The sequence below is a fragment of the Dromiciops gliroides genome, chromosome 2, assembly GCF_019393635.1.
Source record: "Dromiciops gliroides isolate mDroGli1 chromosome 2, mDroGli1.pri, whole genome shotgun sequence".
NCBI classification, from domain to species: domain Eukaryota; kingdom Metazoa; phylum Chordata; class Mammalia; order Microbiotheria; family Microbiotheriidae; genus Dromiciops; species Dromiciops gliroides.
This window is the reverse complement of record NC_057862.1, coordinates 284,419,220-284,436,223: the sequence shown is the minus strand read 5'-3', so window position 1 is coordinate 284,436,223 and position 17,004 is coordinate 284,419,220. Positions and strand designations below refer to the sequence as shown.

Below are 17,004 nucleotides of genomic sequence, written 5' to 3'. Positions count from 1 at the left end.
TGTGACACTGATATCAGGGTGGAGATTGGCCCAGAGTGCAGTTAACACTGTGGCAACACCAGTAGTAGGCCTTAGAAAGAGGCAACTGTGGTAACAGTAGCAAATTCAGTTTACAGACAATAAGGGAGTCAGACAACCAGTCTGAAAGAGATTATAGGGGACTGTTTTCTAGCATTGGGCGCAAGACCCTGTTTCATTGCCCATATATAGCTCTGGGTTGTAGTTCCCGAGTGAAGAGGAGCACTAGCAATGTGCTGCAGGGGAACAAGGCTGCCACAGCAGAGCAGGAGCCCAGGACACAGGTCTAGAGTGGAGAAGAGTGTGTGTGGCCGTTTATAAAGGAGCAGGGTCTCTGGGCTCAGTTCCAAGGCAGAAAGGAGCACCAGCATTTGTGGCTGCAGGAGTGTACAGGACCTGGTAATTGTTCCAGGGCCAAGAAGAGTGCTAGCATTTGCAGCTGCAGGGGAACAAGATCCCTTCCTGGGTAAAGACCAGAACACAGACCAGGAGAGGAGTGACCACACTTCTCCTTGGATTATACTACCTTGGAAGTACCAAAAACTTGCAGACACCCTTCCCCTGCCACATAACTCAAACTAGCTCTGAAAACAGCATCATAAAAAACCTGAAGCTTGGGATATTGCCCTGTCAAAACAGGAAGCAGAGCTCAACTTTAACGTAAAATTAAAAGTCAAGAAATGCATGGGAAAAAAAGAGCAAACAACAACAACAACAACAACAACAGAACATGACCATTAAAAGCTATTAGGGTGGGAGGGAAGAACAAGAAAGAAACTCAGAAGACAAAAATGTGAAAATAGCTACCAAAAAACCTCAAAGAAAGAAATATGAATTGGATACAAGGCCAATAAGAAGTTTTGGAAGAGCTTGAAAAGGATTTAAAAATCAAATAAGAGAGGTGGAGGAAAAATTGGGAAAAGATATGGGAGTGATATGAGAAAATTATGAAAAAAGAGTCAACAGATTGATAAAAGAGGCAAAAAAATTTTCAGAAGAAAATACACCTTAAAAAACAGAATTGGCCTTATGGTAAAAGAGGCACAAAAATTCACTCAAGATAAATTGTTAAAAAGCAGAATTGGCCAATGGGAAAAAAGATAGAAAAGATTAGCTTACCTAATCTACTTTACTTTATTCTTTTTTCAACTTTTCAACTTCTTAATTTTTTCAAAGATCTTCTAAGTGTAACTTAAAAGCCACAATATATTTATCACCTCTTTGTAGCATGTTACTATTGCATCAACCCTTTATTCTCTACTTGCATTCTGTTCTAGATTACCTTCCTTATCTATTTGATCAATTTACATGTTAAAAATCCTTTCCTGTTCTGTCTGGATTTCTCTTCAAGAAGGAATTAAATTTTTTTTCTTCTTCATTAAGGAACAGTTTTTTTCCCATGGTAAAGTACTTTTGCAGAGTAGGTACTTAAGGAATACAGTCCAGTTTTCTTTGGTTTTCATGAAATCTTCTTGTACTCTTTATCATTTCTTGTCATCTTTGAGTAGTCTTATATCATTTGAATTGGTGTTTGATGCTTTGCAAATGACTTTTTTTTTATTATAAAGCTTTGAAATTTGGTGACTGCATTTTTGGATGAGCCATATTTGGGGGTTTCATTTATGTCAGCATTCCGTGAATTTTCAATTTTCACTGTGGTGAAATCTTTCCAGTAAATTTTCTTAAGTGATTTCTTAAAATATGATATTCAGACCTTTCATTTTTTGACATTTTTCTTCAGGTAATCTAACTGAGATCTTTTCTCTAACCCTGTTGGTTTGATCGGCAGGCATTATAGGTTTATTCTAGTTTTTCTATTTTTAAATTTTTTTTATTCTTTTTTTCTGTTTTTCCTCTGTGCCCTTTTTGTTCTTCCAGAACCAGGCTACTCCTTAGAGAATTCATTGCTTCCCTAAGATTTTTCATTGTCTTTACAATTTTGTCAGTTATTATTTTCTTGAATTTCTGTTTCAGGGACCTTATTTCTAATATGAGAGGTTCTATACTTTTTTATTATATCTTATTGTGATTTTAAAAATAATAATAAGCATTTTTATTTAAACTTTTGAGTTCCAAATGTTATCCTACCTTCCTTCTGGCCCCTCCCTCTTCCCTGAGGTGGGAAGCAATCAGATATAGGTTATACATGTGCAATTATGTAAAACATTACCAGATTAGTCATTTTGTATAAGAAAACTTGAATAAAAGAAAAAATGAGAGTAAAAAATAGCGTGTTTCAGTCTGTGTTCAGTCAATATCAATTCTTTCTCTGGAGGTAGATAATATGTTTTATCATTAGTCTTTTGGGATTGTATTGCTGAGAACAGTTAAGTCATTCACAGTTCTTCATCAAGCAATTTTTCTGTCACTGTGAATAACATTCTCCTGGTTCTGCTCTCTTCACTATATATCAGTTCATATAAGTCTTTCCGGGCCTTTCTGAAATCATCCTGCTTGTCATTTCTCATAGAACAATAATATTCTATCACCATCATATAGCACAGCTTGTTTAGTCATTTCCCAGTTTATGGGCATTCCTTCGATTTCCAATTCTTAGTCACCACAAGAAGAGCTATTATACATGTTTTTATACAAATAGGTTTTTTTCCTCTTTTTTGGAATATCTTTGGGATACAAACCTAGCAGTGGTATTGCTGGATCAAAAGGTATGCACAGTTTTATAGCTCTTTGGGCATAGTTCCAAATTGCTTTCCAGAATCGTTGGATCAGTTCACAACTCCACCAACAGTGGATTAGCATCTCAGTCTTCCAGCATCCAATATTTTCCTTTTTTGTTATATTTGCCACTCTGATAGGTGTGAGGTAATACCTCAGAGTTGTTTTAATTTGTATTTCTCTGATCAGTAGTGATATAGAGCATTTTTTCATATGACTATAGATAGCTTTGATTTCTTTGTCTGAAAACTGCCTGTTCATATCCTTTGACCATTTATCAATTGGGGAATGATGTGTATTTTTATAAATTTGACTCAGTTCTCTATATTTCTGGAATGAGGTCTTTATTAGAGATACTTGTTTCCAAAATTCTTTCCCAGTTTTCGGCTTCCCTTGTAATTTTGGTCACAGTAGTTTTGTTTGTGCAAAAGCTTTTTAATTTTATATAATCAAAATGATCTATTTTATACCTTGTATTTCTCTCTATATCTTCTTTGATACTAAATTCTTCCTCTGTCCATATATCTGACAGATAAACTATTTCATGCTCTCTTAATTTGCTTATGGTATTTCATATTGTGATCTGAAACCATTCTGTAGGTTCTTTGGCACATTTTTTTTTCTCTAGAGTTATACTTGTTTTAATTTTTGTTCACTTTTCACCTCATAATATTTATTAATTATATTGGAGGGTTGGGGGTTTTTTCCCTTGCTTGTTTCTTTAACTTTTCTGTTAGTCTTCCCAGGAATTTTGTCCCGTATTTTATTTGGTACATTTGTCATTTTTTGAAGCATGTTACATGGGAGCTAAAGTTAGAAACAATCTATTTGTCTTCCATTTTATCCAACATCATCTCAGGAATTTTTACTAAAGGAATATATCTAATAGTACAGACACACTGGGACTTTAAAAAAACAAAGATAAGAACACAAAATAGTGAAATCTTTGAAGAGCAGAGTTTTCTGAAGTCTAAGGCAAGCCCTGTCTTGGGGGAAGAGTGAAGGAAACAAAAGTATTATTTGTTTTTGAGTGTAACAGTTGCCATAAGCATACCCACTTTTAAAAATGGAAACAAAATTCAAATTAAAGTAAAAAATGAGACCAATATGGTCAGTTTGTTCCAATTGAGAGTAAAAGCAGCCCAGGGATTATTTAATATGGTACGAAAAAGCAAGGTCAGATTTCAGTCAGCACATGTTAAATCATGTCTTAAGTATCATTTGTTACTGTCACCATCAGTCAACCTAGTCTCATAATACACATGAGTTATGCTATTTCCTGCTTGTTAAATTTCAGTGTGAAATATGTAAATCCAAAATTGACCTCTGTGTGAAAGTTACATTACCATAACATCATTTATATTTTTTCATTTCTACTTTCAAAAAAATGCAACTTTAAAAAATTTGAAATAACCTGAAACTAGTTATGTGTTCATTTCAAATAGTCTACCATTAAATTCAAAATTGATCTTAATTTTTGTATTGTCTCTCATTTAAAAAATAATATCCCTCTATGATGAACAAATATATAACTGGCTTGAAGAGATAATACACTGGAGCAGCTGTAACTAGTACAAAGATATTAGAGACCCTTTAAGAAGCAGAAATAAGTAAAAAGCCAAAATTCTGAAAATACAGTATATGGTACTTAGATTTACAAGTACAATTATTGATAGGAAAACCGCTTTTTACTTTGTATGAATGTTTTAACTGCAGATAACATGAAGTTTAATAAATTGAAACATCTTGAAAACGTATATCACAGTATATGAGCAAGAGGTTTTTTTTAGAAAAAATAGACAGTATTAATAAATATGAATCAACTTTTAAGGCCATAATTTTGACATCAAAAGGTTTGCTTATGTAGAGAATTGCTAAGTATAAAAGCCTTCTTTGTTAGGAAGAATGGATTTGGGCCACTGTTGATATGGTCAAAACAGTCACAAAATTAAAAGACACTTGCTCCATGGAAATGGCCAATCTGGAGAGTATGCTAAAAAGCAGAGACAGCACCTTGCCAACGAAAGTCCATATAGTCAAGACTATGGTTTTTCCAGTAGCTGTGTATAGTTATATTGTTTTTGTTTGTCCTTTGTTCTTGAAGAGGACCATGATAAATGTCATGACCTGCAATTAATTGGATTTACTCTCTCCTATGGAGTCATCTGAGTCCAATGGCAAGATATATTATTGTGACAACTAGAGATGGTCCCAGATATAGTGGGAGTCAATGGCCTTTTAAACTAAGACCTTTCACCAGTCTCAGTTTGCCTGAGGTAACATTACACTCATTCAGTGATTAAGGATATGTAAGTAGGAAGGCAAAGAAAGGCCTCTTTTACCTAGTCAAAAAAAAAAAAAATAGATAAAGAGGGGTGGGGGGGGGGGGAGATGGGAGAAAGACCCTCAGGGTTTTTCACCTAAAGAGATACAATTGCTATTTAGGCCCACTCTGAGGTTGGACTATGGGGAAAGCTGAGCTCTACTAAATGAACACTCTCAAATTATAGTGCTGGAGAAGACTTTTTAAAATTTATTTTATTTTATTTTTTTCAGGGCAATGAGGGTTAAGTGACTTGCCCAGGATCACACAGCTAGTAAGTGTCAAGTGTCTGAGGCCGGATTTGAACTCAGGTCCTACTGAATCCAGGGCTGATGCTTTATCCACTGTACCACCTAGCTGCCCCTGGAGAAGACTTTTGAGAGACCCTTAGGCAGCAAGGAGATCAAATCAGTCAATACTTAGAGAAATTAATTCAGGCTTTTTAATGGAAGGTCAAACATTAAAGCTGAAGCTTTAATACTTTGGCCACATAATAAGAAGGTAGGAGTCATCAGAAAAGATCTTGATGTTGGGTAATATCGAAAGTAAAAGAAAAAGAGAATGGCAGAGGATGAGATGGATAGTGAGATGGAAAAAATGAACATGAACTTGGACAGACTTTGGAAGATAATAGAGGAGAGAAGGGTCCATGGGGTCATGAAGAGTCAAACATGAGTGAACTACTTAACAACAATAACAACAAAAAACAGTGCTTGGGGAATTATATGTAAAGTAGCTTTGAGTGGTTCCACTTACACATGATAATAAGTGGGAAGGGGCATTGCATGTATAGTTTAAGACCTTTCAAAAACAAAAGTTCCTTTTTTGTTTTGTTGGTAGATGAAGCAACCAACAGTTGTGGGTAAATGTGCTCATTTGATTTCAAGTGTATATATACCAATGAAACTGATAGGAAGAAAGATTTCTAACTTTGAGGTAACATCACATCAAAAGAACTTTTCAGTGAAAATGGCATAATATGGAAGAGTTGTGCTGGACTCTGTTGATTGATGGACTTCAATAAGTGTCAGGATGAAACTCAGGTATATAAGCACTAGTTAAAAATGAGTCCTCTCATGCAACTTGGCACATTGCATTCTTTATCTTCATCAAGAAATGTAAGAAATATGTTTTGTTGTTCAGTCATCATTTTTCAGTCACGTCCAACTCTTCATGACCCCATTTGGGGTTTTCTTGGCAAAACCATTGGAGTGGTTTGCCATTTCCTTCTCCAGTTCATTTTACATATGAACAACTGAGGCCAACCAGGCTCAGTGACTTGCCCAGGTCACACACCTGGTAAGTGTTTTATATGTAGCATTAGGCATATATACTATGTGGGGTAATGAAATCTATCTCTAGGTTTTGATGTTAACTTATTTTATTGCCAGAAAGAATTGTTTTATTGTTGTTGTTCTTTCATTTCACTTGTGTCCAACTTGTCATCACCTATTTGGAGTTTTCTTGGCAAAGGTACTGGAGTGGTTTGCCATTTCCTTATCCATTTCATTTTACAGATGAGGAAACTGAAGCAAATAGGGTTAAGCAACTTATCCGGGGTCTTACTGTTAGTATCTGAGGTAAGATTTGAACTCAGGAAAATTAGTCTGCCTGACTCCAGGGCAGATGCCCAGTATAAGAAATAGGAGTGAACAACTATATAAAATTTTTCAAGTTCTTACAAGAACCAACTTTATAAAGACTCTTTTTAAAGGCAGAGTCATTACAAAATCACGAGACAACATTGTGGGTATAACTGGGCACTTCTTTTTTTAGTACAAAACACATTTACTTGCTTATACAAAAGTACTTAGAAGAGTATTTGGGCTTTTTAAAAAATGACAGCTTGGTGATAATATAGGTGAAGCAAATTTACTTTATAACTATTTTTTTCTGATATTTGAGTATGTGTATTAAAAGGACAATAATAGTACCTATCTCAGAGGGTTATTGTGAGGATTAAATGAGATAACATGGAAAGTATTTTACAATGTAAGTGGTAGCTATTATTTATAACATGTTCCTGAGTACTAGGATTTTCTCTGTAATTGACCTAAAGAAAAATACCTACCTCAATTAATGGTTAAACAATAATTATGAGTAGTAATACTGAAAAAGGTGCCCATCTGTCCTATTAATATTGTATTATTGTTTTTAATTTAAAAATTTAAGTTAGCCAGGATTTCATCAGTTAATATCTTCATGAGAGGTTATTTTTCTTATAGGTTTAAGATTTGTATTTTATTAAGAGTAATGAATTCTTAATTTTATGTGAATAAGTTCAAATTATTTGCAAAAAATTGTTTTATAAAAAGTGTGGGGTTAATTTATATATTTTTTGTAAATAAAAGAAAGGTTATCAGTACCTAGGTTTGAAGATAATTGAATTTGTAGTATCTTGGCAGGCTACACAAGGCATTTTATTTTCTCAGAAATATAATTTTTAGCAAAAACCTATATATCTTTTAAGTATCAAATAGTGAATTTTGTGAAACTTCATGTATTTTATGTCTTCTAGCTAACAATACAATTCATGCAAATAATGTATTTCAGAAACTTTGCAGTGATGCTCAGGTTAAAGTCTTTGGAAAATGCTGCCAACTGAAACCTGGAGGAGACAGTTCTTCTTCTTTGGATAGTTCTATTAATTCTTCAGATACAAAAGAGCAGTGTCCAAAATACCAGGTGAGAGCACTTTACCCTACCCTCATTTTAATCTATAGTCATGTTATTGGATAACCAAGATATTTAGTTCTTTAAAACTTCTTTTAATTATTGAAGTGTGGTTTCAAAACTCCCAGGTAAGGGAACTTCCTCTACCAATGCAGGTGGGCATATTCTCTATAATTTAAGAGTCATGGAGAGTTTCCTAGAGCATCAAGAGGCTAAAGGACTTGCATAGGTCACAGAGTCAATATGTTTCAAAGGCAGGATTTGGACCCAGGCCTTCCTGGCTACAAGGCCATCATTCTATCCTTTTTTCCACACTGCCTATCTATTGAAGTGTGATGATCTATAAAATAGTAACATGCTCTAGTTGAATCAATGAAATAAAAAAATTTATGAGCTGTCTAATAGGAATGCAAAAAGACAAGATGCATTTCTATACATGAAAAACAGATTGTAATTCATTTTAAAATTCCCTGTCCTTTTCGGATATAGATCCATTCATTATCAATGACTGCTTATAAACTTATCTGTGATTCTGTTAAAATTCTACATAGTAATAGAGCATTGGCTTCTGGAGTCATCTAATATGAATGTATTTCTGACCCCTTAGCTTTAATGGATAGTGTTTAATTTAGAAATACTAAATTATAATCTTGGGATTTTCTGGATTTTATAGTTGAGATACTAATATTAGGTTGGCCTTATACAGGATTTTTCATGAGTTATAGTATCATAATGGGTTCCTAATACTTCCTGTGCTACATATTTGTCAAAATGGACAAATTAGATATAATTCTTATTTCTTTTGCCAATTAAAGTGCTATATATTATATTTTGAGTATGATCAAGAATATACAGAGAAGAGTTCCCTGAGGTCCCAAAATATTTTCCTTTTAGACCACACTTCATTAGCCCCATGAAAGCTTAATAAACACCTCTTAATACTATTTGTTGGGCATTTCACTGAGAGTTTTTCCCTTGTCATTCATCTTGTTATACTGCTTTTGTCAGCTCTAGAACTTCCACCTTTCTCACATAGGACTCTTAGCTAGTTAGGCAGTTTTAAAAGTTAGTCTTAGGGGCAGGTAGGTGGCACAGTGGATAAAGCACCGGCCCTGGATTCAGGAGTACCTGAGTTCAAATGCGGCCTCAGACACTTGACACTTACTAGCTGTGTGACCCTGGGCAAGTCATTTAACCCCCATAGCCCCACAAAAAAAACAACAAAAAACAAACAAACAAACAAAGTTAGTCTTAATATCCTGAACACTCCTATTTTTAAAATTATGATTTCACCTTTGAACAAATTCTGAAAAAGACTAAATTATTTCCTCTCTTAACTGGCCTGGATATCTTTTCAAGTCTTCTTTTGGATGCCTGGAAGTGACATTGAATGTCTATCTTTCTTAAGAGTGGAATAAGAATATAGTAATGGGTATGAAAACCCAAATTTATTACACCTTATCTAGCTTGAACCATTGTTGGCCATCTTCCTACAAACTGAAACCACATTTTAAAAACAATCATATAATTACCAAATGTTCAGCCAGATGCCTCACTGACTACCTACAACCACAGTTCTAGCCTCTAGCAGCTATTGGGTTGACATTTTCATAAACCTGACCTTCTTTAGTTACTGTTCTAGTTGGCTGCCATCATAGCTACTGGATTGATTGGCTGCTACTGCAGCTTTGTAGTCTGGGGACAGCCTCACCAATGGAGCTACAAAATCTAGTGACCATCAAGGTGATTGCTCAGCCTCATAGATCTAAAATCTAACTGCTTTAGGACCAACCAGCTACTCCCAGAACTCTAAGTTAAAATCTGTATAGCTCTAGGCTGCTATAACTGCTGATATGGCCAACCACCCTACTAGGTTTGGTCACTGGAAATTGTTGGGTAACCAGACTAGTTGTCATTATCCATTACTTCAACTTCTAATGACCATTCTAGAAGCCAGTGCTAAGGACCCAGTAGCCATAGTTCTCATCCAGAGTATAAAAACTTAGGGGTTACAGTTATGACTTAGAATCCTTCATCTGCAGCCCTGTCTCTAACTCACATCAAAGATACTCCTTTATTAGGAATGTCCCTTCTATCATTTCTAAATGCAGATAAATAAAAGAATAATTGTGCCAGAATTGAACATGTATATGTACATATGTATGTGTAAACATAACATAAAAAATCCAAGCAATAACATTTCTAAAAAAAAAAATACCAAGTGAAATAATTACTAGACCAGATAGAAGCCATACCAAAGGTCAGAAGCTAGAATACAAAGGATTAAGGAGTGAAAGGCTAAAAAGTCGAGGCTATGAGTGTATTGACAGCTTTTTTTTTCTAGAAGTTTATTTGAAGTAGCAAGAAAATATAAAGGATGATAGCTTGTAGGGATGGTAAGATCTAGTGAGTTCTGTTTTAGGAAGGAAGAGAGTCGGGTATGTATTTGTAGACTACAGTGGAAAAGCCAGTGTATAAGGAGAGATTGAAGATAAAGTGGGAATGATTGAGGGAGTAAGGTAAAATTCCTGTGTATAACAAAAATGGAATCAAATCTCAAGGAGTCATGGGTTAGTAGTTTTAAAAACAAATTTAATTTCATTAATTACTTTTAATAACAAAATTCCTAAAGATGGTTATATCTGAAACCCCTGAAAGTAGGGGTTTCAGAATAGAAAAGGCAGTTTGGGGAATGAAAAACTCACAAAGATAGTGGCTGAGAACAGGATACATGGTTTAAAGAATAGGAATGACAAACTTTTGGACGGGATGGATTTGCCTAGTAAAAAAAACCAATAAAAACATTTTCTAGAAGTCTTGATGAGGGAAGAATGAATGATATTTTAATGTAGGAACTTCAACTGTGCAGATATTTGTTTGTATATACTTTCTTCCATAAGCAGAATAGCTCATATATTTGTAACTTAATGATCATTTCATCCTTCAAGATGTGAGAAAATGGGAAACTACTCTTTGTTTTCACAGAAAATAAAAACTATGAAAAGGACTCACTATTTAATGTACTTCAGAAAATTAGTTCACTATATACCATAATTAATTCCCACTGGATCATAGGCCTAAACATAAGAAAGAAGTATATAAAAGATTGAAGAAAAATAAACACTTGTCTCAATTGGGAAAGAAGACTTTTTAAAAATAAGGACAGGGGCAGCTAGGTGGTGCAGTGGATAAAGCACTGGCCCTGGATTCAGGAGGACTTGTGTTCAAATCCGGCCTCAGATACTTGACACTTACTAGCTGTGTGACCCTGGGCAAGTCACTTAACCCCCATTGCTCGTGAAAAAAAAAAAGGACAAAACTCAATGGAAAAAATACAATAAATATAGTAGGTAAAAACTCAGTGCTTAATGCAATGAGGTGCTACCGTGGATAGTGCATCACTGGCCCTGTAATCAGGAGGACCTGAGTTCAAATATGATCTCATACACTTACTAGCTGGGCAAGTCACTTAACCCCAATTACCTCAAAAAGCTTGATGCTTAACACTTATAGGAATTTATAGGATATAAACTTATGGGATATTTTAAAACATCCAAAGCTAATATGCAATACCTAGTAAACAAAAGGCCAAAGGATATGAGCAGTTTACCAAAAAAAAAAAAACTTAAATTTTTATAGTCTCTTAAAAATACTCAGCCTCATTATAATCATGTGATTTATTCCTTTATATTCATCGAATTTGAAAAAAAATAAAGTGAAAAGGTGCTGGTGAGATTGTGGCAAAGCAGGTATATTCATTCATTCATTCATTCATAGAATCATAAGTTGTTGGAATCTTATGGGAAAGTAATCTGGGGGTTCTGCTAGGTGGCATAGTAGATAAAGCACCATCCCTGGATTTAGAAGGACCCGAGTTCAAATCTAGCCTCAGACACTTGACACTTACTAGCTGTGTGACACTGGGCAAGTCACTTAACTCTCATTTCCCTGTCGTCCCCCCCCAAAAGAAAGTAATCTGGATATACTTTTTAAAAAATCCCCATAATCATACCTTTTGATTCAATAATGCCCTGTTGATAAAGCACTCTGAGAATGATATAAGCAAGAAAAAAAGAAAAAGGTATCTTTTTATTTATTTATTTATTTATTTTTGCGGGCAATGGGGGTTAAGTGACTTGCCCAGGGTAACACAGCTAGTAAGTGTCAAGTGTCTGAGGCTGGATTTGAACTCAGGTACTCCTGAATCCAGGGCCGGTGCTTTATTCACTGCACCACCTAGCTGCCCCATACCACCTAGCTGCCCCCCAAAAAGGTATCTTTTAAAGAGATTTATGGTAGTATTATTTGTAAGTTCATAAAAACTAGGAACAACTTTAAAAAATAAAAAACAATAGGCAAATTATTAAATAGTGTGGTATTTAGTATACTTCAGTACTACCACCAATTAAGATAGATAAATACAAATAATGTAAAGAAATCTGCAGACTTTAATAAAATAATGCAAAGTGGAGGAGGTAAGCAGAGACTGAAAAAGTACACATTGATCATGTTCGTGAAATACCATATTAAAGCTCTTTCCAAATCTTAAAGTACTACATAAATGAATGTAAATATTCATTTTTATTATTTATGATATTTTATTATTACCATATAAACCAGTAAGTCCATAGGAACAAATGGATAAAGAAGAAATCTACTGAGGACTTAATTGGAGTGAATGCTAAGTACTTATTTCCAATTTCTATATTGAAATTCTTGTTCCAAACTGAAATAGTTGCAAAGCAAGTTCATTGGGTTTTACTGATATTTAATGCTAAATGTATAACAAATTGTCAGAAAGAGGGAGGTATTTGATTTCCCTCTCAGACTGGATTAGAGGATGTTGGTTTTCTGTTTGGAAACAGAAAAATTGGTATAGGTACAGAAGGGAGAAAAAATAGATCTGCTGATTTGGTATTAGAACATGGCACTTTTAAGAGGGGGAAATGCTTTTCTCAAGTACTTCTCATAAACCTAGACGACTCCAATTTACGTAGGCTTTTGGTACTCTGTAATATGTAAAGATCCAAAATGGTTTCCTGGTTCTGCAAATATGGTTTGCAAATATGGTGAATTTATATGAGTATCTCTTGATTAGCTGCTTTTTCAGCTCTAAATTTGAATTTCTTCATCATGATAAACTCTTGAAAGCCAGCCAACTTGATTATCATTTATGTTAACATGATTAATTGGACTTTGTAAAATTCCCCCAATATGTCACTTTAAGTATTAATTTTAATCTCTACTCCTTCAATTCTTTTTTTACTGGAACTACTAACAAGTAACCCAGTGATCAATCCATTTCATTCCTCTCTCACAGAAGTGAAATATGTGGATTTGTTCACTTAGTCATAGCAGCACTAAGAATCACCTCTGAATTCATCACAAAGTCACATATCTGAATAAGAATTCCTTTTTTTTTGTTTCAAGACCTCCTATGAAAGGAACCAACCACCTCTCAAATCATCCCAGTTCACTTTTAGATAGCTCTAGTTTAAGTTTTTCTTGACATTAAACCTAAATTTGCTCTTTGTTCTAACCCATAGCTCCCACTCATGCCCAGGGCCAAGTGGAACAAGTCTGATCTTTCTTCTCATACTAACCTTTCAAATACTTGAAGATAGCTACTATCAACCTCTGTTCTTCCCTCCCACTTCTTCTCTCTTCTAGGCTAAGTACCTATAATTCTTCCAACTAGCTCTCCTGTATCAGGACATCAAGAGTCCTATCACCACCACCCCCCCTTTTTTTTTTCTGAACACCTACTATCAGTGATTTATCATTATCCCCTTAAAATGTGAAGTCTGGGATTTCCTTGAAAAGATTTTCTTCTCTGTCTTATGAGTTCCTAAAAGTGGAAGGTGTTTTTCATATAAAATAATTTTAACTAATCTTAACTCTTTTTATGTTTTAACTTTTGCCTTTTTGCCTTTAAACATTATTATGTCAGTGTACCAGGAGCCATGGAGCACATGCAGAACTGCCCTACATGCTTCTGGCCAGACAGAAGAAAAAGCCACTGACCCAGTGGATCTTTAAAAGAGATTATTCTTCCCTTCATCACTTTCTTCTCTTCCCAAGTGCAGCTTATGTAGACAAATCAAGCTCCTTCTTTGAGCAGTTGTGGTGGGGCTGGCAGCATGACAGTTGTCCACATACAGCAGCCATGTGGGAGGAAGCAAAGTGTCCCTCTGCTTCCCCTCTCTAACGTTTCCCATGGAAGAGGCTTGAATAGTTATGACAGGGCAGCTGGAAAGAAAAGGGATTGGCCAAAGGTGGGTCATTACCTTTAAATATCCACTGAGTCAACAGTTCTTCCTGTTTACCATCCAGTAAGGTGATTGCTTTGTCATCGCCAAAGTTCCAGAATCCTTTAACACTATGGCCCGCCTAAAACAGACAGGGCAACTCTGTACATGCTCAATGGCCCATTACACTGATGTAACTATTTTAGTAGTTACACAAATACTTTAAATATTACATTTTTTGCCTTTTTAGGGTTCTCGGTGTTCTTCTGATGCCAATATGCTTGGAGAGATGATGTTTGGCTCAGTAGCCATGAGTTATAAGGGTTCTACCCTAAAAATTCATCAAATTCGGTAAGATTACATCAAATTTTACTTTCCTTTAGGGTAAGATAAATAATTTATATGATTAATAGTGATAGACTGTTTCAGGCACTTTGGAACTTAATGCTATTTAAATGTTAAGTTGTTACTAATCTACAGAAACCCATCTGACTTACAGATTTTTGTGTAGCTTTATATGGGGTTGATTCTTAGCTTTCAATGGCATTTTCAGTATAGCGCAAGCTCTGGTCCTACCAGTCTGGAAAGACTTCAGGTTCAAGTATGATCTCAGTTAACAGCCGGTGCCTGTCATCTTGTGTTCAATTTTGTTGAGGTCAAAGAGGCTCTTGGCAGCAATAGGTTGGCCACTAGGTGATAAATTATTTGGCTAAGCAACTCATGTAAACATTAATGTATTTTCTAGTGTTGCTATTTTAAATGTGAATTTTTTTTTTTTTTTGTCCAATTAGACATAGTCTTAGAGTAGCTGGGCTAGATCAGTATTTCACTGCCATCATCCATGTTCTTACCCTCATCATTTCTCACCTGGAATTTTGTAATAGCCTACTAATATATCTTCCTGCCTCCCGTCTTTCTTCCTACAATCTATTTTTCACTCAGCTGCCAAAATAATCTTTCTTAAGCACAGGTCTGACCTGCTCAAAAACCTTCAGTGGCTCCCTGTTAACTCTGGGATAAGATACAAACTCCTTGCACTGCCTTTTAAGGCCAACCATAACCTAATTCCAACCTATCTTTCTAGATTTCTTTTATTTTACTCCCATTAGCTATGCCCCAAACTCTACATTCTTCTTCTGTGCTTTTAAACAATAAACTTCTCATGTGTGGTCCTCATCTCTACCTTTATGAATCTATATCTTCCTTCAAAATCAGTTCATGTTGCTATTTCCTTCACTGAGATCCTCTCTTTTTTCCCATTCCAAACCCAGCTAATATTTCTAAAACACTTCATCTGAATTGCTCCTCTGCTGCATTACTTCCTGCTGTATATTATATTTATTTGTATCTATCTTATGGCTTCCCCTCTACAGAATGTGGCATGATGTTTTCCTTTCTTATCCCCAGGTCCAATCACCATGCCTTGCTCATAGTTCATGCTTAGTAAATGCTTTTTCTTGTTGGTGATGGTAGTGAGGGTAGTTAATATCATATGGATTATTAAAATAAACATTTTGAAGCTAAATTTTATATAGACATTTAAGATTAACAAAAAGCTTTACATATATGATTTCATTTGAATACCCATAACCCAATGAGGATAAGATTTTACCAATTCATTCCATTTCGCTGATGAGCACCATTAGAGAGGTTAAATGACTTATCTAGGTTTGAGTTAGTGGTAAGGTTTGAGTCTAGGTATATGCAGATTCAGAGTCCAACCTTGTTTCTGCTACCATAAGATTCTTCACAGAGCCTTAGAAAAAGGTCTCTAGGGCAGCTAGGTTGTGCAGTGGATAAAGCACCCGCCCTGGATTCAGGATTACCTGAGTTCAAATCCAGCCTCAGACACTTGACACTTACTACCTGGGTGACCCTGGGCAAGTCACTTAACCCCCATTTCCCCATAAACAAAACAAAACAAAACCAGAAAAAGGTCTCTAAATACTCCAAGGATTTCCCCTTTGGAGGTTTTATTGATGGATATGGACAAAAAATACATAGATTAAGTGGATCCTGTAGTGATCTGTATTAGTGAAGGGAGTAATCTGATACTATTGATATTCTCACATCATCAATATGGAATAAGTATAACCAAATGTCTGAAAATGTTATAGTTTGCCTTTGATGCTTATTTTCTCCTTTTTCCTCATAGTTCTCCTCCCCAACTTATGCTCAGCAAAGTTTTTACTGCACGGACTGGAAGTAGCATCTATGGAAGTCTAAACACGTGAGTATCTCAAGATTTAGTAAAAAAAACAAAATGAAGAACTTAAGAAATGAACTGAGATACCTAAAGAATTAGGAATAAATATTAACAACATTATTAATAACATAATTAATGTCTTTAAGACAAGATTTTCTCTAGTTGAGTCTTGTTGGGACTAGAAATGTTGGTTAAGTTGAAGTATATTTATACTCTGCGGTATACATGCCACATATAGAAGCATAAACAGATCATGGCTGATCACATGGTTCTAGGACAATGGAGTTGAAAGGAACTTTAGAGCCATTGAATATGATGGTCCTTATCTGATAGATGAAGATGAGTTTTACAGGTAAAGTGACTTGGCCTGTGTCACATAGATGATAAGTAACAGGGCTCTGACTCAGATTGTGATTTTCTAGCTTCATAGCCAATGATCATCCCCTAATTCATGCTGCTTACACCAGAGTCCTTTTCTGTGTTTTGCTTTGCCATATTGCTGTTTCCAGCGTTGGTTCCTATAGGTGTCCCCCTTCTGCCTTTAAGCTTCCTGTCACATTGACCCTCACTATCCCAGTGTCAGGCCCTTTAGTGCTAATTTTAAAAACCCAATTTTAATGGTTTTGTGTTCCTTAGCCCAAGTTCAAGATAGTTATGTAGCTATATCTTTTCTTTTAGGTGAGAGGGAAAACACAAAAGAGTCTTAATATTTATTTAAACTAAAGAATAAAAGTTTTTATACCAGATGCTTTTTTTTTTTTTTCGGTAAGGCAATAGGGGTTAAGTGACTTGCCCAGGGTCACATAGCTAGTAAGTGTTAAGTGTCTGAGGCTGGATTTGAACTCAGGTACTCCTGAATC

General features: G+C 35.2%; 1 protein-coding gene across 2 annotated transcripts in view; it reads left to right on the top strand.

The window, feature by feature from the left end:
• The window catches only part of FNIP1 (folliculin interacting protein 1), a 149,674-nt gene that overhangs the window by 84,928 nt on the left and 47,742 nt on the right, over positions 1 to 17,004 (top strand). For both annotated transcript variants that reach the window (XM_043990174.1, XM_043990173.1), the window contains exons 3-5: positions 7,571 to 7,702; positions 14,189 to 14,289; positions 16,094 to 16,168. In XM_043990174.1, coding sequence (XP_043846109.1) covers positions 7,571 to 7,702; positions 14,189 to 14,289; positions 16,094 to 16,168 — 308 coding nt within the window. The remainder of the gene's footprint in view (positions 1 to 7,570; positions 7,703 to 14,188; positions 14,290 to 16,093; positions 16,169 to 17,004) is intronic.